Genomic DNA, 22,763 nt, shown 5'->3' with positions numbered 1-22,763 from the left:
AAAAGCATGGCTGCCTGGTGACAGCCACAGATGTACAAATCGGTAACTACAGTATGTGGTGAGGAGCCAAGATAGATGTATTGAGGGAGGAACATTTTATCCTCATGAGAAAGGTCAGGAAAGACTCTGGAAGAGGTGGCTCAAAATGTGGATGAATAAAAAGAAAAGTGTCTTAGCCCAGTCAGCGTGGCTCAGTGGTTGACTGTCAACCTATGAACCAAGAGGTCACGTACCTTGGTTGCAGGCTCCTCCTGACCCAGGCCCAGGTTCAATTCTGGTCAGGGCACATGCCTGGGTTACGCTCGATCTCCAGTGTAGGGTGTGCAGGAGGCAGCCGATCCAATGATTCCCTCTCATCATTGATGTTTCTCTCTCCCCCACCCCCCCTCTCTGAAATCAATATTTTTTTTTTAAAGGAAAGATGTTTTAGGCAATGGAAGCTAGCCAAGTAAAGACACAAGAGCATAAAAGAGCACGTTGTGAATGGAACTTGAAACAATTTGATGTCACCACAACATAAAAATGTGAAGTCATGAATGGGAATAAATGAGTTTAAAGAAGTAGGCAGCTGCTTAAAGGCCAAGGTGAAGATCTTGATTTTATCCCCTGCCTTGGTTTTATCATGCTTCAAATCCTTCTGTAAAATGGAGGTTATAATGTACCTTTCTCACAGGGCTATTAGGACTAAAGGCAAATGAAATGGAATAACACAGAGCACTCAGAAGACTGCCTGGCACATAATGAGGCCAAAGTGTTTCCTAAAATTAATATTATTGTCTTGAAGGTGAAGGGAAAGGCTACAAGCAGGGGAGTGACACAGTCATATTTGCATTTTGGAAAGCAGGGAAGATGCATTGTAGGAGAGCATATTGGTAGTAGACAAATTAAGAAGCTGTAACAAGAAATAGTCTAGGAAACAGAAAAAGTCTGCCGTGCACCAAAACAGCAATAATGAGGATGGAGTGAATTCAGCTGTTTAAAAAAGTAGAATTGGTGAGCTCTGATGGCCATTTGAATGTAGAAGGTATGAAAGAAGGAGGGTCCTAAATTAGGCCCTCAAAATTAGTTTACTCTCTGATCTCCATCCCTCCCGCCATTTTCCAATAACAAAAAGGCCATCACAACATACTTCTTAAAGTTTGATTAAAGTTTAATAGTACAATTATAATTTTTTTAACCCCAGTACAAAAATACAGTTGACAACTTGACAAAAATGGCTCTGCCTAGGGCTTGAAGGTTTGAGTTTCTCCAACAGTAACAGGGAAAGCATGCTTCCCGCTGGGGCTGAGTCTAAGCACACAGCCATTCCCGCACACGCACGCGTGCAAACAGGGAAGCCCAAGCAGGAGAAGAGGAAGGAAGTCGTAGGGATTCAGGAGGAAGGCCAAGATTATTCCCAGGAGGGAGAAAAGAGAAGAATCAGGCTGGTCTCCTTGGTGGGGTCAGAATTACTGATTTACATTTAGGGTTTATTGTTTGAAACGAGGAGCAATTTCTGCAATTTTAACATTGTAGAAAAGATGCTCCTGGTCTCCCTTTACCAGCAAGGTCAGTAGAGTGGCAGGAAATGGAAAAAGATTCAAACACTTAAGTGCAAGGAGTAAACCTCCAAATGGCTCAAGTTTTATGTCAAAAGATATTATTATCCTTTACATTCAATGACAAATAGGTCAGAGGGGCAGGAGAAGGAAGTCGGCCACATGCTGCTGGATCCACAAACATGGGAGACCAGCTTCTATTAGCAGAACTCTGCCACAGTGAGAGAGCTCCTTCCCACACAGGCAGGAGCAAGGTTTCCTGATTGGTTTAGTTGTTCTGAGTGATTCCTCAATATTCCCTCCCGGCTGCTTTCCTTCCGGAACACATTCATGTTACAACTCATCTTCAAGATGTTTCACTCTGTAGGCATCACCCGTCAGCCTTTCCTGAGCTTCCTTCATCCCTTGAATAACTGTGAAATAAAGGTTGGGGGGAGGGGGGAGAATACAAAGTCGATCTTTAATATCTACCAGCTGACAACCAATATAGATTTTTTATATTTTAGGAGAATATGACAGTAGCATGTGATCTGGACACAAGACATAGTTCTGGATTTTAGCCTTAGTCATTGTACCTCTTTGAATTTGTCTCGTTATCTATAAAATGAGATAATGCTACTTACTTTGCACAGGATTATTGCAAAAATTAAATGAGCATGGATAATAAAAGCGCTTTATAAAGCTGAAGTGCCACAAAAATGGTAGTAGTTACTTCGGCTTATCCTCCAGGATTAGAGTTGAACCCGTCAGACTGCACGTTTACTTGACACTAGGAATAGAAAACACCCTCCTACCATCCCCATTATCTTTTAGATGAACATTTCATGTATTTCATTTCCTGTCGAGGTTACAAGTAGCTACCTCTGAGAGCCTCAGTTCTTCAGTTTCATGTGGGTCAGTCAGCTTCCAACTAGATTGTAAGTAGTTAGGGAAGGAGCTCAGTCTTATCTTTCCCCTATATTCTACACAGGACCTAGCCAAAAGCTAGTCATGCAAGAGATGCTCAGCTAACATGTTGAACTGAGTTTCCCATCACGGACATGCCATATGGTTCATCCTAGTTCAGTGGTTCTCAACCTTCTGGCCTGGCCCTTTAAAACAGTTCCTCATGTTGTGACCCCCAACCATAAAATTATTTTCGTTGCTACTTCATAACTGTAATTTTGCTACATGAATCGTAATGTAAATATCTGATATGCAGGATGGTCTTAGGCGACCCCTGTGAAAGGGTCGTTCGACCGCCAAAGGGGTCGCAACCCACTGGTTGAGAACCGCTGTCCTAGTTAAATCTAGTGGCAACCTTTCCTCCTTTCAACATAACCATACCTTGCTCAGCATTGGTGTAGAAATATTTGTAGCTGGGGTTCCCATTCTCATTGATAATTTCAGGACGCACCTTGCCACTGGGATCTACAAAATGGCACAGGGGTTGCAATAATTACAAGACAGGTACTTCAAACACTATATGATACACTAGGCCTTCTGGAAAATGAGACCTGCCCATCTTTGCAGCCCATTATCTCACCGCCCTAATCCTTGTATTTTATGTTGCAATCACAATGAACTCTTTGCAGTTTCCTGAATACAACACCCCTCCCCCATTTCTTGGCATGTGCTATTCCCTCTTCTTCACATGTTCCTTTTCTGTTTGATGATGATGGGATCCTATATTTTTATCTGTATTCCCCATAGAATCTAACAGAATGCTGAGTAAAGATTAGGCAGTCATTAGTATTTTTTATAAAATTGTTTGTGGAAAGACATTTGTCTGGTTCCATTTGGCAATGGAACCCCTGCTGCTCTATGGTGTCAAGGGTAAGAATTGTGGCTTATCTGTGTACTTGTAGTGCCTCACATAGTTCTTGACTTAAAGCTGATACATAAAATGATTGTTGACTGAATAAATGGATGATCAATACCCTGTTCTTGCTCACAAAAGCAGTTAGTTATGGGAAAAACTCCTTTAGACTTAAAGTCCTGGCACTCAGAACTCTCCCCACTCTCTCTTGAAACTGCTTTTTGTTTCTTGTTTTTAGCCATCCCAGTATAGTTTCACTAGGTGGAGTCAGTGCCAAGTCATGTCTCTCTCCTTCCACATCTTGGATCCCAGATTAAGATCTTTCACCTTACCCAGGAAAAGAATTCGTGGAATATAACCCCCATCAGGGCTGAAATCTTTATCCTTGGGCTCCTCTTCATCCTATGAATTATAAACCTTAAGTCAGATCATGTTCCCTCTCTCCTCAAATCCTTTCAGTGGCTTCTCCTCTCACTCAGGGTAAAACCCCCAAGTAAGTCATTGCGGTGGCATAAGAGGCCCTACATGATCTGCCACCTGGGCACTTCTCTAACTCCATGTCCTACCCCTTTCTGGGCTATGTCAAGCACACTAACCTGTTTGCAGTTGCTGTCATTAAACAAGCCAGGCATGCTCCTAACACAGGTTTTTGTACTTGGTTTTACCCTATGCATGGATACATTTCCCTCATTATCCTTATGACTCACTTCCTTTTCTGCTTCAAATCTTTGCTCAAATGCCACCTTCTCTGATAACCATGTTTGCAAACTATCCCCTCCACCCTTCAGTTTTAGCCACAGCACTTACCACCATCTGATATTTGTCTGTCTTCCTGTATTCAAGTCCCCATAGGTAATTTCAATGAGGGCAAAAAAAATGTGTTTTGTTCTTCACCGGTTCCCAAAACATCACTGACTTGGCACAACATTAACTGTTACTGTGTTCAGAAAATTTCTAGTACTGTGTTTAAGTAAACATTATTTTATAGAATGTACATTCAAGCTGTACATTCAAGCCCAGACAGACTTGGCTTTCAACTGAATCACATTTTGCAGGAACTCACAGCCTGCATGTGTGACTATCCCTTTGGATCAGCTACTATACAAAGATGTAAAAACATGTCATAATCATGGGCTAAGAATGAAGGGACCTTAAAGTTCAGTCACCTTATCCAATCCCATCTAGGCCACTTCCTCCCACAAGTGGAGGCTGGACAGTTTTCTACCATGTCTGGCACAAGACTTAGTGTTAAAGGTCAAGAGAAAAATGCATACATATAAGCAGCTAGCTCTGCTAAATAAGATTTTATACTATTAATAATGGCAATTCTAAAAGAGGGAAGACTTAAGATTAAAACAGAAAGGACAAACTCTGGAAGTCTTACCTCAAGATTTACCATAATAAAATTATGGGCAAGTTCTGAAATTTCTGTAGATTCAGCAAATTTGGGCTTTAAAGCTGGGGGGGGGGGGGGGAATAGAAGAAAACATCATTGTTATATCCAACTCTAATTTGCTGAGCTGATTCATAATTAACCCTTAAATCTGGACACTTGAATTCTGCTTCTGCTTCTGCCACTTACTTGCATAACTATGTGACCTTGAGTGATTGATGTCATTTCTTTAAAGCTTTTACCTCATTTATAAAATATAATGTTGTGTATATATATCTATATATATATATGAAAAAATTATTACTATTTGCTTTTTTACACATTTCAATAACTCCTACTAAAGAAGTAATAGACAAAAGAGTAACAATATCACTAATGTATTTGTTACACTAATTATTTACACTAATTTTATACTCCGTTTCCAACTAGGATTTTGTATGAGAAACAAAAGAAAAAAGTCTGACTTGGATGTGGCAGGGTGGTATAGCAGAAAAAATACATGCTACCAAGTAAAATAACCTTGGGTTCTAATTTGGTTCTCAAGTTCTGCAGGAAGATTTTCCTAACCTTCTCATGTCTCTCTGTACATTTCAGCTTCTGCTAACATTTACTGTCCATATGACTTAAGCACTTAATCTCATACTCTCCAACCCCCTGCAAATATATATATTTGCAAATTTCTTGGGAGCAGGGAATCTATGTCATATATTTCCTTGGTATCCTTTAAAGCAATCAGCAGTCACTGGGTGAAAGTCACTACTCCTATTTTTAAATGCTAGTATTTCAGAATGCATCTGAGGTTTGATCATTTGCACTTACCTTTGCAAGCTCCACACCAGGATTTATGGATAATCACCATCAGGGGCAATCCACTTAAAAACAAAACAAAGAAATTATAATCTAGCAATTCCACTTCTTGATATCTATCCTAATAAAAATGACCAATTTATGAAGACAAAGATTAATGCACATTCATATAGTATAATTCCAATTGGGAAATTTTTAAGACAATCTATTCAATAACAGATTATTATAACAAAATTACTGATAATTCTGACACTATTGTAAATTCTGTAAATTTGGACTTTAAAGCTAGGGAGAAAAGATTGTAGAAAACATCAGATTTAAATTGTTAAGGTGAGGGGAGAACCAAGATGGCGGCATAGGTTAACGCCGGACTTTGCTGCTTTGAACAACTACTTCAAAAGTGAAACTAAAAGACGGAACGGACATCACCCAGAACCACAGGAACGCTGGCTGAGTGGAAGTCCTACAACTAGGAGGAAAGAGAAACGCATACAGACACTCAGAGGAGGCGCAGTGCTGAAGTCAAATTCTGAGGTGTGGAGCGGGCTGGTGGCGGAGGGCGCGGTTGGCGTTTTCAATCGGGAGGGAGTCGCAGACTCTGAGCTCCAGATCCGGGCGAGTCTTTAGGGACCCAGACGCAAACGGGAGAAGCGGGACTGCCTGGTTTTGGTCAGAGCGAGTGCAGCTTTCTCTCCGAGCTTTGCAGCGGGTGCTGGGACTCAGAGAGGCAGAGCCCCTGGGGACAGGACTGAGAGCCGCCATCACTGCTCTCTCTGGCCCACCCTGTTGATCCTGTGCGACCCGCCCCGCCCAAGCCCTGCACAGAGGCATTTGCCGGATAGCCTCAGGCAAACGCCAGATTAGCACCTCCCTAGAGGACAGAAGTTCTCTTACTGCTGACACAGCTGATTCTCATAGCCACTTGGCCTGGAGGTCAAACCCTCCCTGGAATTAGCTACAACAATCAAGATTTAACTATAAAACCACAAACAAAGACCACTAGGGGGTGCACCAAGGAAGCATAACAAAATGCGGAGACAAAGAAACAGGACAAAATTGTCAATGGAAGATCTAGAGTTCAGAACCACACTTTTAAGGTCTCTCAAGAACTGTTTAGAAGCCGCCGATAAACTTAATGAGATCTACAAGAAAACTAATGAGACCCTCGATGTTATATTGGGGAACCAACTAGAAATTAAGCATACACTGACTGAAATAAAGAATATTATACAGACTCCCGACAGCAGAACAGAGGAGCGCAAGAATCAAGTCAATGATTTGAAATGCGAGGAAGCAAAAAACACCCAACCGGAAAAGCAAAATGAAAAAAGAATCCAAAAATGCGAGGATAGTGTAAGGAGCCTCTGGGACAGCTTCAGGCGTACCAACATCAGAATTATAGGGGTGCCAGAAGATGAGAGAGAGCAAGATATTGAAAACCTATTTGAAGAAATAATGACAGAAAACTTCCCTCACCTGGTGAAAGAAATGGACTTACAGGTCCAAGAAGCGCGGAGAACCCCAAACAAAAGGAATCCAAAGAGGACCACACCAAGACACATCATAATTAAAATGCCAAGAGCAAAAGATAAAGAGAGAATCTTAAAAACAGCAAGAGAAAGAAACTCAGTTACCTACAAGGGAATACCCATACGACTGTCAGCTGATTTCTCAACAGAAACTTTGCAGGCCAGAAGGGAGTGGCAAGAAATATTCAAAGTGATGAATACCAAGAACCTACAACCAAGATTACTTTATCCAGCAAAGCTATCATTCAGAATTGAAGGTCAGATAAAGAGCTTCACAGATAAGGAAAAGCTAAAGGAGTTCATCACCACCAAACCAGGATTATATGAAATGCTGAAAGGTATCCTTTAAGAAGAGGAAGAGGAAGAAAAAGGTAAAGATACAAATTATGAACAACAAATATGCATCTATCAACAAGTGAATCTAAGAATCAAGTGAATAAATAATCCGATGAACAGAATGAACTGGTGATTATAATACAATCAGGGACATAGAAAGGGAATGGACTGACTATTCTTGGGGGGGAGAGGGGTGTGGGAGATGCGGGAAGAGACTGGACAAAAATCGTGCACCTATGGATGAGGACAGTGGGTGGGGAGTGAGGGCGGATGGTGGGGCGGGAACTGGGAGGAGGGGAGTTATGGGGGGAAAAAAGAGGAACAAATGTAATAATCTGAACAATAAAGATTTAATTAAAAAAATAAATAAATAAATAAATAAATAAAATAAATAAATTGTTAAGGTGATATTAACTATTAAAAATGTTAATAAAAATTTTCATTGGTATAATTTTAAATTAAAAAATAGAATATAAAATTATTAGTTGCAGTTTGGTTTTAATTATACAAATATGTACAGAAGAGCGAGCCCAAAGGAAATGTAACAAAACATAACAGCAGTTATTCCTGAATAATGGGATTATGGATTTTACTATACTTCTATTTTTCTACAATTAAATGTAATTTTTACAATCAAGGAGGAAAAAAATTTTTTTCTTTTTTTAAATAATGAGTGACATAATCCATCTGAACCAGGCTTGGCCAGATGAAGCTCTCCAAGTTCTCAAGGTTCAAATGACAACTTGCGGGAGGGTCCTAGGTAAGCAGTCATCATCCAACCACCGTATCAATACATCATCATACACTGTATAACACTGTATTTACTACACTGATTTATTATATTTACCCATCTCCCCCCACCAGACTTGGATCCTTAAGGAACTCTTAGCTGTTTCTATATCCCCTACATCTGGCATATAAAATCATATTGATAGCAAACACGCACGTAGCATTTAATTTGTACTGGGCACTACTCTAAATACACATCAACTAATTAATTCAGTAAGTGTCAAATGAATTATCAACTCCTCATCAGAGGCCTACTACAAACTTAGGATAGATTTCTGCCTCTAAATACTTGTAAAACATTATAAAGCAAATGAGTGGGCAAGCTTAGGTGACAAGTGGGACCCAGGTAACTATAATAATAGGCAAAATGTAATAAACTTTTATTATGAAACATGGTGCTATGTGCTTTATATGCATTATCTCACTTAAATCCTTACAATAATCCTTAGAGATATTATTAATAGTTTCATTATAATAATGAGAAAACTGAGACTCCAAAGAGATTAAATATTTGGCCACATAAAATCTAGATTCTGCAATTTACTAATTGATAAATCTGACTCCAAAACTAACGTTCTTTCTAACCAGTATAGTTTACTACAATTTAGAATGGCAATCCAGAATTCATTGGAAAAGGACTTAAAGATTTCTTAGTCCAAACCTCCATTTGTAGCCCGAATCCTCGCTCATATATCAGAAACAAAAGGTGGTATAGGGATTGCCTGATAAGCAAGAAATACATTACCAACCATGGCAACCTATTTTTTAACATATCCCTGCACTTACAGAAAAATCTGTATTGCTCTCTCTTTTCTCCAAAGCAAACTGCTGTTCAGCGTTCTGGAACAGAGGTCAGCAAATTACAATCAGCAGACCCAATCAAGCCCACTGCCTACTTCTGCAGAGTTCTGAGATACAAATGATTTTTACATTTTTAAATGGTTGAAACAAGTCTAAAGAATAGTACCTTGTGATATGTTAAACATAATTCACATTTCAGTGTACATGGTTTTATTAAAACACATTGATATTTTTTCTTTCTTTTAATTCTCACCCAAGGACTTATTGATTTTTTTTTTAATTTCCATTTTTTAGAGAGGGAGAAAGAGAACATTGATTGGCTGTCTCTCATACATGCCCCAATCAGGGTTGAACCTACAACCTAGGTATGTGCCACCTGAGCCACACCGATCAGAGATCATTTTTAGACTATCGCTGCTTTTGTGTCATAGTGGCAAAGCTGATAAGCTGCAACAGGGAGGCTGTGGTCCACAAAGCCTAAAATATTTACTATTTGGCCCTTTGCTGACCCTTGTTCTAAAGTGACAGTTCACATATTAATCCCTCTGAAGCCTTTGCAAAACCATCTTCTCTCAACACCTAGTTAATCCTTTCCTCCTCTGGACTCCTAAAGCATTCTGTGTCCACCCTCTAGCCACCAGCCCCTTATGTCCTATAATCATCTGTTTACTTGTCTGTATTTCTCAACAAACTATTAACCTCTCAAGGGCAAATATTACCCAATTCTTTAAAAAATCACAAGCACTGGTAAGACAGGTACCTATTGTTTAATAAATAACCAATGGAAGAATGAAAGACAAACTTAAAGCAACATTTGCCTCAGAACACAGAGTGAAGCACAAATTACAGAAGTAACAATCCCTCTAGATTAAAACAAAATATCTCAATACGCACTATTGACGTACTGTTTCAAAGGCACAGCAGAAATATGAGTTGGCAAAAGTAGGTTTACAGTTGTTTGTATGGAAAATAATAATACAAGAATAAACTTTCATGTACTCACAACTGTAGACCTACTTTTGCCCACCCCTGTATGTAGATCTAAAATGTTACATTAATTATATGAAGAACATTAAGTTACATTAAGTGAAAGAGATTCCAGCCGACTCTTTCTAAAAGGTTTTATTAAATGAAATAATCTAGTGGCTATGTCTTTTATTTCCACTAGAACCAAAGCTTCCCAAGGACAGAAACCAGTGGATTTATCTGTGACCCTCAGACCCGGGATAGACTAGCAAACATCTTAGGTACAGTACTAAAAAAACTATTTGTGGTATGAAAGAAGGGCCAGTGCAGATGCAGAACTGTGCCATCTTAAGTTTCTGTTCACAAGTGTTTTTAAAACAATTCATCCATCCAGGCTGCTTTCCCACAGTGCAGCTGGGGGAAGTCAATGCAGTGTGATATCCCAAGTAGATCCCAATCTAAGCGAGCCCTGTCCATCTGAGCTCTGTCCTCTGAAGAAATTTGCCAAGATCCTTCAAGCTAGTTCCCCAGTTTTTCTAGTCTCAGAGTATGCTCTAAACTCAGGGTCTGGCACAGGGGCATTCTGCAAAGTGTGAGTCAGTCACAACAGCTCTAGTACCGCACATCAGTATGCTCTGCAGACCTTCAGATTATTCTTCTGAGAGAAATACAGGGCAGTAGAGGTTACACAAGGAGCCGCGGCCTGTCCCCAAACACCTCTGGTTAGAGCAGGCTCTGGTTCAGATACTGCAGAAACATGTTGGCCAGCTGAGGCAGGTTCTCATTATTGGGATGCGTTTTGGTGTAGGAAATAAACTGGCGTCGGAGGCGGCTCAGTTCGGCCATGGACAAAGGCCGGGTAAACTGAAGGTGTTCCGTGGTCCCGGGAAGCCTAAGCCAGTCTCCGGGGACTGCGCTCTTCTGCGCTTCCATCAGTCCCGCCAGCACCTGGCTGGTGACCTGATCCAGCTGGTGCAGAAAGCTGCCCGAGGCAAGGGGCTGGGACTGGGTAGACTGGTGGGGTGGAGGAGCAGGGTTCTCAAAAAGGGCAGCCCGGATCTCTGCGAGGGGCAACGGCTCCTCTAAGCCCACCAAGGTGAACAGGGGTCTGTCCCAGCGGTTCCGCGAGTCGGGAGCCTCGAAGCGCAGCATTAGGGCCTCCAGAAGTTCGGGAGGGTACAAGGCACTGGACACATGGTTTGCCGCTTTCTCGAAATCAGGAATCACGGCAGCTGGGAGATCTGGCGTCCCGGTTTCCTTCGGCTCCAGTTCCGTAAGTAGGTGTGCCTGGGTTCCCCCATTTACTACCGAGTCCACTGCTTGCGCTTCCCTAAGGACGCGGGCGCCCGCTGCCGGAGGTGCCCCTCCCTCTTGGGCGCGCGGCCGCCAACTCACACTGACGTTCCGGCTCTGCTTCTCCTCCGCAGCCGCCACCCGCGGTCCGCCGCTCGGACTGCCGGGCCGTACGCAGTAGACCAGGCAGAGCGGGGTGCGCGCCGCCCGCGCCAGGCAGTAGAGCTCGTAGCGGAAGCCCTTAATGTAGTTAATGGAGTCAAGGATGACCACCTCGTGACGACTCAGGCGCCGCTCCACGGCAGCGCGAAGGGCCCCCCGCAGCGCCTTCTCGCGGGCCGAATCGCCGTACACTGTCGGGTCCTCCGCCCCCAGCACCGCCGCGTCGTCCACCACGTACACCGCGTGGCCCTCGGCCGCCAGCGCCCCGCGGAGCTCCTCTGCGCGTCGGCTCTTGCCGCAGTACGGCAGCCCGCAAAACACTACCAGCGGCATCCTCCCAGGACGCGGCCATGTGCAACCCGCACGTCAACTTCCGGGTTGCCGGCGTCTAAGACGCAAACCGGAAGTGCAAACTGAACTTCCGGCAGGCCTTGGCTCTTATAGGACCTCTTGTTGCTATGGAAACGAGAGTCCCAGCCAACTAGACCCAGGTCTTCTCTCGGAAAGGAGATAAGAGACTAGAATGGCATCACTTATTTATGTCAAATGTTACAGGCCTCATGGGAATGTTATCTCTCTGTGGCCAAGGACTTTACCCATTCATTTCTAATGGGGCCTTTGTGAACATTAAATATTGCAAAAACAATCAGAACTATATTTAGTATATAGAAGACAATTCACAAATGCTAGTTCCCCTTCATTCCTTACAACCATTGACTCTCAATAACTGTTTATTCAATAGCCATTTCAGTCACTCAACATCTCCGTGTTTGGGGATTCAGAGATGAACATAAAACAGTTCCCCTATAGGAGATCAAGGGTCTGAATGGGAAGAGTTAGGCACCTACAAGCAGAATAATATATACTCCTAGAGGCCCGATGCATGAAATTTGTGCAAGAGTAGGCCTTCCTTCCCCAGGCTGCCTGCGCTGGCTTCCCTCCGGCTGCCGGCAGGCATCCAGCCCCCAGGTTTCCCTCTGGCACCCAGGACTGGGCTTCCCTCTGGCTGCCAGCAGGCACCCAGGCCCCAGGCTTCCCTCACAGCCCCAGCTTCATCCACAAAGTCGTCGGGAAGGATGTCCAGAAGGACATCTGGTCTAACTAGCATATTATGCTTTTATTATTATAGATAATGGAGGGTGGATATAGGTTGGATTGTAAGGTTGCCAGATAAAATACATAATGCTTAGTTAAATTTGAATTTCATATAAACAACAAAAAAATTTTTGGGTTTTTTTAAAAATATTTTTTTTACTGATTTTAGATAGAGGAAGGGGGAGAGATAGAAACATCGATGAGAGAGGGATTGAGCCTGCAACCCAGGCATGTGCCCTGACCAGGAATTGAACCAAAGCATGATTTCCTGGTTCATGAGTCAACGCTCAACCACTGAGACACATTGGCCAAGCAAAAAAAAATTTTTTTTAATATAGGTATGTCTCAAACATTACATGGGGCATATTTAAAATTATTGTTTACCCAAAATTAAAATTTAACTGAGCATCCTTTGTTTTTATTTGCTAAATCTGGTAATCCTACTCTAATTCAGAAGGTATGAGACTCAGAACCATGAAGCTGTAGAATCTGTTCTAGCAAAAGCAAACACTATAGTTTGTGTTTCTGTGCAAGTATATGTGTGTAAGGTAGGTGCACGTAAGTATATTGGTCTTTGTATTTCTCCAAAACATTTAAGTCTTGGCTCTGCCACTTACTAGCCGTGTAAACTATTGTCAAGTTATTTAGCCATTCTGTATCTCAATTTCCTCTCCTGCATAATAGTTCTTACTTCACAGGCTGAACCAGCCTTAAAGGTTGTGAGGATTAAATGAATTAATGCATACAAAGCACTTCCCTCCCCTGCTCTGCCTTTTTCTCTCCCTTTGTGTCAGTTATCTGTGCATAGACTTGGAATTTTAAGACTACTCAACTTGAGACTAGTAGCCAGTATGGTTTCCTGGTTGAGTGCAGGCTCTGAAGCCAGAATGCCTGCATCTGAATCTTGGCTTCACCACTTACTAGCTGTGTGATTTTTGGCAAGTTACATAATTGCTCTATGCCTTAGTTTTCTTATCTTCAAAATGAAGGTAACAACAATACCCACCTCAAAAGAGTTATTGAGAATTAAATAAGCTAATTCACATAATTCAATGTCTGGTGCATAGTAAGCACTTACTAGATGTTAGATAGTATTAGTGTTGTTGTTATCATGCCAGTATTCATTTTTGCTCTGCTTTGGCATGACTTTCACATACTAAAATGTCCGAAAAGTGTTTTACCACCCTAAATAATCTAAAACCATATCTTATACCTGGCAGCTGCTTCTCTCTTCCCATCTTCTAGTGTCCTCCAATGAATGTGATCTCCAAAACCTAGAAGAAAAGAGTCTTATAAACATTCACACGTGAATAAAGAGCAAAGACCCAAGAAAGAAGTGTGGCATGTTCACCCATAAAAAAGGCTTTCCTCTATCAAGAGCATGGTGTTCAAGTCCCTGCTCCACCACTTTCTGGGTTTTTTGGACCATGGACTGTCCCATACCTCAAGCTTCACTTTTCAGACCTGTAAAATGGAGATAACATTGCCTACTGATAGTTTTTAAGGAAAATAAAGTCTGTAAAATGCTTTGTAATCTAACACAGAGTATGCAAATAATACAATAAGAATGAATGGGAATTTTCCACAGAGTAAACATAAAGCAGGTCATAACAAATCATTACTAGTTGAAGACAATTCAGCAATATTGCTTTTGAGTCTGAAAGAGATGGATGATGACTCCAATGCCTATTAAATGCATGAATTTTGTGAATAAAGTAAGCTCTCCAAGTCCCAATTTCTTCATCTGTAAAATCAAGATAATATACCCACCTCCAAGTGTGGGTGTAAAGATTAAATGAGATAATGTTTTTAAAGCTTTTCTTGTCTTAATTCCCCACACTTCAGCCAGAGTGATATTTTAAAATCACATCTCTGGTGGGTAAAAACTTTTCAGAGGCTTTCCAAGCCCTAAAAAGAAAGGCCAAACTCTTGCAACAGGACTTACAAAGCCTTCAGAACATGGCACTTGCCCACTTCTCCAGGCTCACTTTCCACACTTTTCCTAAAATCTTACACACAAAGCTTCTTTCAATTCCTTAAATGCAGCACGCACTTTCTCCACTCCAGCTTTCATAATCACTGCTCCTCCTGCCTTTCCTTCCACCTTCACCTCCCATTCATTCTTCAGGTATAAACCTAGAGGGCATTTCTTCTAGTAAATCTTCTCTGATTCCCATGACAGCACTTCCCAGGATGAATTGTAAATGTTGGATGTGGTCCCCTTTACCCCAAAGCGCATTCCCTAAGAGTTGGGAACATAACTGTCTTATTCCCTCCTGTTTCCCTAGCTCTTAGCTCTACACATGGCCAAGGAAAGTACCCCATAAAGTATTTTATTGAGTAAATGAATCTTATTTCAGCCATAACATAAATTACTCAATTTTATATCTGGAAAATGTTAGTGATCATAATAATGCCAGCTGCTATTTATGGACCACCTTCTATATTCTTGGCACATCACATGTGTTACCTCATTTAAATTTGGCAATAATTTATAATAATCCTCTCTTATTTAACCTCTCTATACTTGTTTTCTCATCATTAAAATAGGTATAAGTGATCAGTAAATGGCAGCGTTTGTTATCTTTACAGTTGAGACTTCTGAGGCTCAGAGAAGTTACATAACCTGTACCAGGTCACAGAGCTGGTAAATGGTCAAGTTGGGATTTAAACTTCAATTTTATGACTTTTCAATTACTATACTATCTCCCACGCCTTTCTTTCCTAGAAATAAATTCAAATTTCCATCATTGTTAACACAGAGGAATAAATAGCTCATTCAGATTAGCACTTGGGGGCAAAATCCAAACTAACCATCATCCCTTTTCATTCCCAACAGCATGGGCTGCTGACCCAGAGGAAATGTGTCGCTTGCCAAGGGCCCAAAGTCTAATCCTGAATAGTGAACAATTACATAAGAGTACAACTGGGAGGATGTTCAGGAGAATTGGAAGGTACTTAATGTGATCCCCATCGTTCTGCTTGTCAACACCTAAACTCAGGCAACTTAATCCTGCTTTGACAGGATGCCCAACTAGACAACTCTGTCTACTCCCTCCTCCTCCCTCCCTTTCACTCTCTCTAAAAACCAATGGAAAAAAAATATCCTGGGGTAAGGATTCAGAAAAAGAGTTTGGATTTGTATATGTTCATTTTGAGATGCTTACTAGACATCCAATTGGAGATGCTGAATGAACAACTGAATATCTGAACCTGAAATGCAAAGGAGTTATGAGCATATGAATGTAATTTAAAGCCTGAGACTGAATAAGATCCCACAGGAGTGAGTATAGATGGAGAGGAAGTCCAAGAGCCCTGGAGTCCTCCCAGGGAGATAAGGAATAACTAGCCAAGGCCACAAGAAGGAACTGCCAGTGAGATCGGCAGAAAACCAGCAGTGCGTGGAGTCCTACAATCTAAGTGTTTCCAAGATGCTTCACGAAGGAAAGGTGATCAACTGACTCCACTATTTCTGTTAAATCAGAAATGACCACTGGATTTAGCAACTGAGGAACAGTGCTGACTTTGGCAAGACCAGCTTCAACAGAGGAGTGAAGATGACAGCATAATTAGAGCAAATCAAGATAGCCCAAAGGAAGATTTCTAGAACTAGGACACACAGCACTTTCAAATAATTTTGCTGAAGGGTGAAAAGGGCATTGCTAAAGGGAGCTATGAGTTGAGGAAGGGTTTTAATTCAATGGAAAGGGAAGTATAGGATGTTGAAAGCTGATAGAAATTATATAATAATGGAAGAAAAGCTGATGATACAAGATGAGAAGAGAGGGTAAAAAAACATTGTGAGCCTTAGCAGTTTGGCTCAATGGATAGAGCGTTGGCCTGTGACTGAAGGGTCCTGGGTTTGACTCTGGTCAAGGACACATGCCTGGGTTGCCGGCTCGATCCCCAGCGTGGAGCATGCAGCCAACCAATAAATCTCTCTCATCATTGATATCTCTATCTCTCTCCCTCTCCCTTCCTCTCTGAAATCAATAAAAATATTTTTTTTAAAAATATTGTGAGTAGGTAAAAGGACATGGGATTTATTACTCAAGTAGAGGGATTAGCCTTCGCTAGGAGCAGTTTATCCAACAAAGATAGGAAAGGAAGAATATATGAACACTGGTGCTAGGAGGTAGGTAAATGTAGTGGTGACCGTTTTTGAAAGGTCTCTTTTAATTCCTTCTATTATATAGGAAGCATGGTCACCAGCTGAGAGCAAGGATTGTGGAAGAAGCCTGGAGGTTTGAAGAGATGAGGAAATATGAAATACTCCCCTAGGAGAAAAGAACCAGAGAAAAAGGATAAGTAAAGGGCATGTTTCAGGAAGGAAGGGATTCCAGAAGAAAGCTTAGATACAAGGAACAGTGAGCAAATAAATTGGTAAACACGTAGATACTTCTAAGTATTAAGTGTAGAAAAGTTTGTAATGCTCAACTTGTAGAGTTTTTAAAAAAAGACAACTAAAGTGCAAGACAACAACTACTTATAAAGAGGAAATGACTTAAGTTAAAGTGCTCTTAATAACATCAAGATATTAATGTTAGATTTTGTTAAGTATGCAAGTAAAATTTCAAGTGTAACCACTAAAAGAACTAGAGCGCCAACTTCCAGACTAATAAAGGAGATAAAATAAGAACAAGCAAATACTCAACCTCTAAAGAAAGGGCACCAATGGAGAAAAAAAAAAAAAGCATAGAAAAAACAGAAGCAATGGAAACTGGATGAGAGAAATATGACCATCTCTAATCACCACAAACATCATAATCACCACAAACATAAGTGGACTAAATTTGCCAGTTGGAGTTAAAAGACAGTAATGGTCAGATTTTTGTGTGTGTGTGTTTTTTTTAAAGAACATGAAACTATAATGTTTATAAGAGCACCTAAAAAAGGATTTATAAAAGTAAAAAATAAAATGATATATATATATACCAGGCAAATGATAGCCAAAAGAAAGTCAGGGAAGCTAGATTAATATCAGGTAAAATAAAATTTCTTCATAAACTTATGCTACTCAGGAGCTAGCTCACAAAACTTACAGTCACAGGAGTTATTACTAAGAAAGTCCCTTGGGCAGCACGGTTCAATGGAATTTTCTGCACTGATGGGAATGTTCTATATCTGCACTGTTCAATGTAGTAACCACAAGCCACAGGTGGCTGGTGAGTACTTGAAAGGTAGCTAACACAACTGAGAAGCTAAATTTTTAATTGTACTGAATTATAATTAATTTAAAATTTAAGAGTGACACATGGCTAGTGCTACTGTATTGGACAGCACAAACTTAAGAGATTAGTCCAATCCTTGCATACTACAAGGGCCTAGAAAAGGACAGAGCCTACCCAAAACCCCAGAGAAAGCCACAACCAGAATTTAGGTCTCTTGATTCCTAATTAACATTCTTCTCTGGTACCCCAACAGTTCCTTAGCCACCTTATTGCATTATCCCTAACAGTAAATCTAGAGGTTGTAATTTGAAATAGTTCACTACATGTACAAAATTTCTTCAAAAATTCATAGTAAAAAGTAACTGGATTTTTTAAATAATAGGAATAATCATCATCATTACTTTTTGATTTCTTACTTGGGTGATAATTACAATAACATAATGACACGGTAACAGTATCAATGACTAACATTCATATGGCATTTATTACACGCCAGGCACAGTTTTGCGTGCTTTTACATGTACTGACATTTAATCCTCACAATAAACTTACGAGGTAGAAACTCTAATATTCCCATTTTACAAATATGGAACCTGAAGTTAAATAGCTTGCTAAAGGTTACACTTCCAGTACATGGCAGAGCTGAGATTAGAACCTACCTAGGTGGTTGAGTTCCAGAGTCTATAGTTTAACCACTCACAAGACTTTACCGCCTCCTTAGCAAAAGTTAAATGAATGAAGGAGTTAAATGAATGAATGAGTGTAGCTTCACCAAAGCAGAATGTAAACACTGCCTTCAGATCTAGAAAACCTAAGTTTTTTGTTTCCCTTCAAAAATGACTTGAAAGGGTACAGTATTTACCTTGTTACTGAAATCACCTACTCCCCGACACCACCCCCACACACACCCATGCCAACGTGGAACATTTGAAGAGAGTCCAGTTTCCTAAAGTGTCACCTGCACAGCCACTTAATTTATGCCAGTTTCTGCAAAGTGAGCTGAAGGCTTCCACGTCAGCAAATCCTTTCCTAAAAACATTAATATTAAAAAAAAGGAAGAAAAAAAAAGGAAAGTGACCATTCCTAGACACAGTATTTACATCAGACTTCCCAAGCTCTTCATCCTAAAATTGTTTTCATGAGTGTAAACTAAAGAAAAGTATTATTCACCCCCTCCCAGCTGACAAAAGGTCAAGTGTCAGAGCTGGCAGCCACATCTCTAAAATAGGGAACATTGTACCTGAGAGGTAAAATAACACAGTGGCCCCCAAAAAAGGTCTGTCTGTGGTCAAACAGAGCTAGATTGGAATCCTAGTTCAGTCACTTGCTGTTTGCATAAATGCAAAATATGCCTAAGAAAAATATCTATTCCATAGGATTGTTGTGAATGTGAGGGGGAACAATGTGGAATGTAAACACTCCCCATGTGTCAGTCCCTAATTTTTATTCCAAAGATGTGACAATCATTTTTCTGTTTCAGGAGGAGAGCACATAAACTCCGCCCTCCCCCCCCCCCCCCCACGCCCCAACAAGTTTCTCATTTCTCCTTTACAGTCTTCAGAGGAGTTTCTGCCCTCAGAGGCAGGAGTGTATGTGCTTATTAAGAGCACTGGCTCTGGGACGTGTAGCCCAGCTAGCCCACTTACTCTCTGTGTGACTCCTGTGCCCCACTTTAGGTTCTTTATCTGTGAAACGGGGATGATCTCAGAAGGTTACTATGAGGATTAAACCAGCCAATATATGAAAAGTGCACAGAACGGTGCCTGAATATAGCAATGTACATAAATGTTAGTTGTTACACTTCTCCCCATAGGTAATATAGTTCAAATTCTTAGCACATGGAGAATAACAAGATTATTTTAGAACTCTAGACTGTTAGATCTGGAAGAACTCTTAGGAATCATTTCTAGTTCAATTCTCTTATTTAATAAATGGTCTGCAGGGAAGACCACAGCTGACTATATGGTCTGACCAGGATTAAAACCAGGCCTTGCCCGGCCGGTGTGGTTCAATGGTTGAGTATCAACCCAAGAACCAAGAGGTCACCAGTTCAATTTCTGGTCAGGGCACATGCCCGGGTTATGGGCTCAATCCCCAGGAGGGAGTACGCAGGGGGCAGCCAGTTGATGTTTCTCTCTCATCGATGTTTCTCTCTCTCCCTCTACCTTTAAAAATCAATAAAAGCGTATAAAAAAAAAACCAAACACACAAAACCCCAAGCCTCCTGATTCTTATTCAGTGCTCATACCATACCATTGTACTTCCTCTTCTTAATGAAAACAGTAGAGTCATGAAGTTTCTCCTGTCTGCAAACCACCAGGCCATCTTCAGGAAAGAGCCAGAGCTACTTAGACAATGTCATGTAAGTGCCTGCTTACTTGTCTTGATTAGTCTTCACACTACTTCCCATTCCACAGGCTTTTCTTACAAGGTGAACTCAACATTCCCCTATGCAGCAAGAGTGGGGGAGGTTAATGTCCCTCCCCCCTGAACCGGCCCAGACAGAGTATAGTGGGAGCTATGCTATGTGACTTGTAAAGCCAGACAATAAAAATGCAATGCATTTCCACCTTGTTCTTTTGAGGCACTCACTCTTGAAATCCAGCTGTCTTACTGTGAGGAGGCCCACACTAGCCCATGAAGAAGCTGACATCACAGAACAGAGAAACACACCTTCCCCACTGTGCCTTCTTTGAATTCCTGACCCACAGAATTGTGAACATAATAAAATGATTTCTTTACACCCCTACATTTTTGAGTGGTTTGTTATACAGCAACGATAACTAGAATAACCACAAGAGCTTCATGTCTAACAAGGAATAAAAATACTGAATACATGACTCCAAGGGACTGCCTACAACTCACACAGTAACTAGAACAGAGTAAATTATCTGTTGATGTCTCAGGTAGTTATTATTATGCCCACTTTTGCAGATGCGAAACTAAGCTTTGAGAAGTTAAGCAACTTGCCCTAGGCCTCTCAGCTTGTTAGGGGCAGAATAAATTAAAACTCAGGTCAAAACCCACACTCCTAACACTACCCTTCTGTCTCCCTTGGTACTTACAATTTTACACCAAATATACAGTAATCTGTTTCAAAATGGGGTTGTCAGTATTTAAAACATTCTTGCCCAGTAGAATTCACCGTGTAGTTTCATCACTGAGATGGAAACCCACATATCAGCTCAGAGAAGCATTCCCTGACCTTCCTAGTTCAGGTAATATTAGTTCCCTCATCCTTTTCAGCCTCTCCATCCCAATTTCATTTTATTTCCAGTACTTATCCCAAGCTGAAACTGTCTTATTGACAGGAGTGTCCAAGACAGTACCTGGAATATGGTAGGTGATCAAAAATTATTTACTGAATTAAGGAGGGACTGTATTCAGGCACACTGAATGTCCACAAAATCTCATCACACACCGATAAATGAACAAATAGGGAGGATAAGAGAAATCGAATTTCAAACAGCAGAACTGCAGGAGAGTCTTTCCATACAGTAAGATCAGTACAAAAAAAAGGGGGGGTGGGGAATCAACGCTACCACTCACCCGCTTAGAAAAGCATAAACCCTGAGTTCGAATGAAGATGTAAGAAATGGGATGGAGTAGGGAGATCACATCTTCTATTCTCTATTCATAACCACTGAATAACTCCTCAGCACTCGCAAACAATTCAGTTTCTTCAGACACACTAACGGAACCACAGGAGGGACAACTGTTGGTGGCCCCTCTAACTTCAGACCTTCTACCCTCTTTTAGCCCTTCCTTTTGCACCAGTCACCACTTCCTGGAATGCAGGTATGGTTCCCCCGAGGGCAAGGAGGCAGTAACCTTCCTCTGAAGGAAGAGGTAAGTTGGGGAATCTTCAGACCAAGGGCAAGGCTCTCTGCACATCCATGTCCAAAAAAGGCCCTATTTCTCCTAGCAGTAAAGGTGGCTGTTCCTGAGGACCTACCAAGTGCTAAGCACTGTGCTGGGCTCTTAAACATGCTTCTTCTAATTTAAGGGCCATTCCTTACCCCATCCCAAGAACAACGTCCCATCACATCATGCCCTAGACCCGCTCCTCCCTACCCCAAGAAATCTTCTTCAAACTCCAAGAGCGCTTGGCTAGGATAAAAAAGAATCCGGCGTGACTAAAGAGATAGAATAGGAGGGGGGTCGTGTTAAGAGGAGAAGAGGGTTATACTGGGCTGGGACCCAGGATAAGTAAAGATTAAGATAAGAATGCGGTCTGACCCTTTCCAAGCCCAGTACGTCCATCAGAAAAGGTGACCAGGAGCAGGAAACTGACGCCCAGCAAACAGGTGGCCCCGAGACGAGGCCGCAGCTCCATGGTGGTAAGTGTGCGGGGCCACCGGGCGGAGCGGACGCAGAGCCGGAGTCCTACAGCAGAAGGTCCGCGCCCTTCCCCAAACGCGGCTCAACTCAACCCCTCGAGTTCCCAGGATTTTTTTTCCCCCCTTAACTCTGAAGGAAGTGATGTTAAACGGATGTGGGTGGTGCCTTCGGGGTCCGGATTGTGATCGAGTGAGTTTAAAGGTGCAGATCACGTAGAGGGTATAGGTGTTGCTCTCAAACGCAAGTTGCTTCCCCCTACCCAACCCCGATTTTGGATGTTCAGTCGGAGGACATAGGGAGAAAAAGTGGGCTGAGATAGTGATGGGGTGCGGAGGAAGCTTCGGAAACCGTTGCTGATTGCGTCTGCCAGCAGGCTAGCCCCGCCCCCTAGAACCGCTGCACTTAATATTAACAACGCAAATTATCGATCGGCGAAGTCAGCCGCGCCAAACAGTGGGCGGGTTGCCCATTGGCCTCGGGTCCCACTTCCCCCGGCGCAAACATAAAAGACTAGACTACTGGATTTCATTCTTGGGTTCCTGTTTGGTCTCCAGGAGACCTAGAAAACCTGTACATGGTCTCCGTGCCTTGCAAGAACGCCTCTTTTTGCTGGAGAAGAAGCGCTGGACCTTATTTTCCTTGCAGCCGCAATTCTTCCACTCAGGGATTATGCAACTAACCAATGCCTGCTCTGAAAAATACCCGAACTTGGTATCTGTTATTGCAAAACTGACCTAGCTTAGC

The 22,763-nt window shown here is 41.7% G+C and overlaps 2 protein-coding genes across 2 annotated transcripts; both read right to left on the bottom strand.

Annotated features, from left to right (window-relative positions):
• Positions 1–828: 828 nt before the first annotated feature.
• On the bottom strand, positions 829–22,150 carry TXNDC12 (thioredoxin domain containing 12). The gene is made up of 7 exons (XM_081088520.1): positions 21,918–22,150; positions 13,721–13,781; positions 5,549–5,601; positions 4,721–4,794; positions 3,669–3,738; positions 2,865–2,948; positions 829–1,951 (listed from the first exon to the last, which is right to left on the bottom strand). The coding sequence occupies exons 1-7, from the start codon at positions 22,012–22,014 to the stop codon at positions 1,872–1,874; spliced, it is 519 nt and encodes a 172-aa protein (XP_080944646.1). The 5' UTR covers positions 22,015–22,150; the 3' UTR covers positions 829–1,871.
• On the bottom strand, positions 9,744–11,779 carry KTI12 (KTI12 chromatin associated homolog). Its single transcript, XM_081088519.1, has one exon. The coding sequence runs from the start codon at positions 11,743–11,745 to the stop codon at positions 10,681–10,683; it is 1,065 nt and encodes a 354-aa protein (XP_080944645.1). The 5' UTR covers positions 11,746–11,779; the 3' UTR covers positions 9,744–10,680.
• Positions 22,151–22,763: the final 613 nt, after the last annotated feature.

This window comes from Myotis nattereri, assembly GCF_964212035.1.
Source record: "Myotis nattereri genome assembly, chromosome: 3".
Classification (NCBI taxonomy): Eukaryota; Metazoa; Chordata; class Mammalia; order Chiroptera; family Vespertilionidae; genus Myotis; species Myotis nattereri.
Note: the sequence above shows the minus strand (reverse complement) of the source record. Positions and strands in the feature narration are given on the sequence as shown.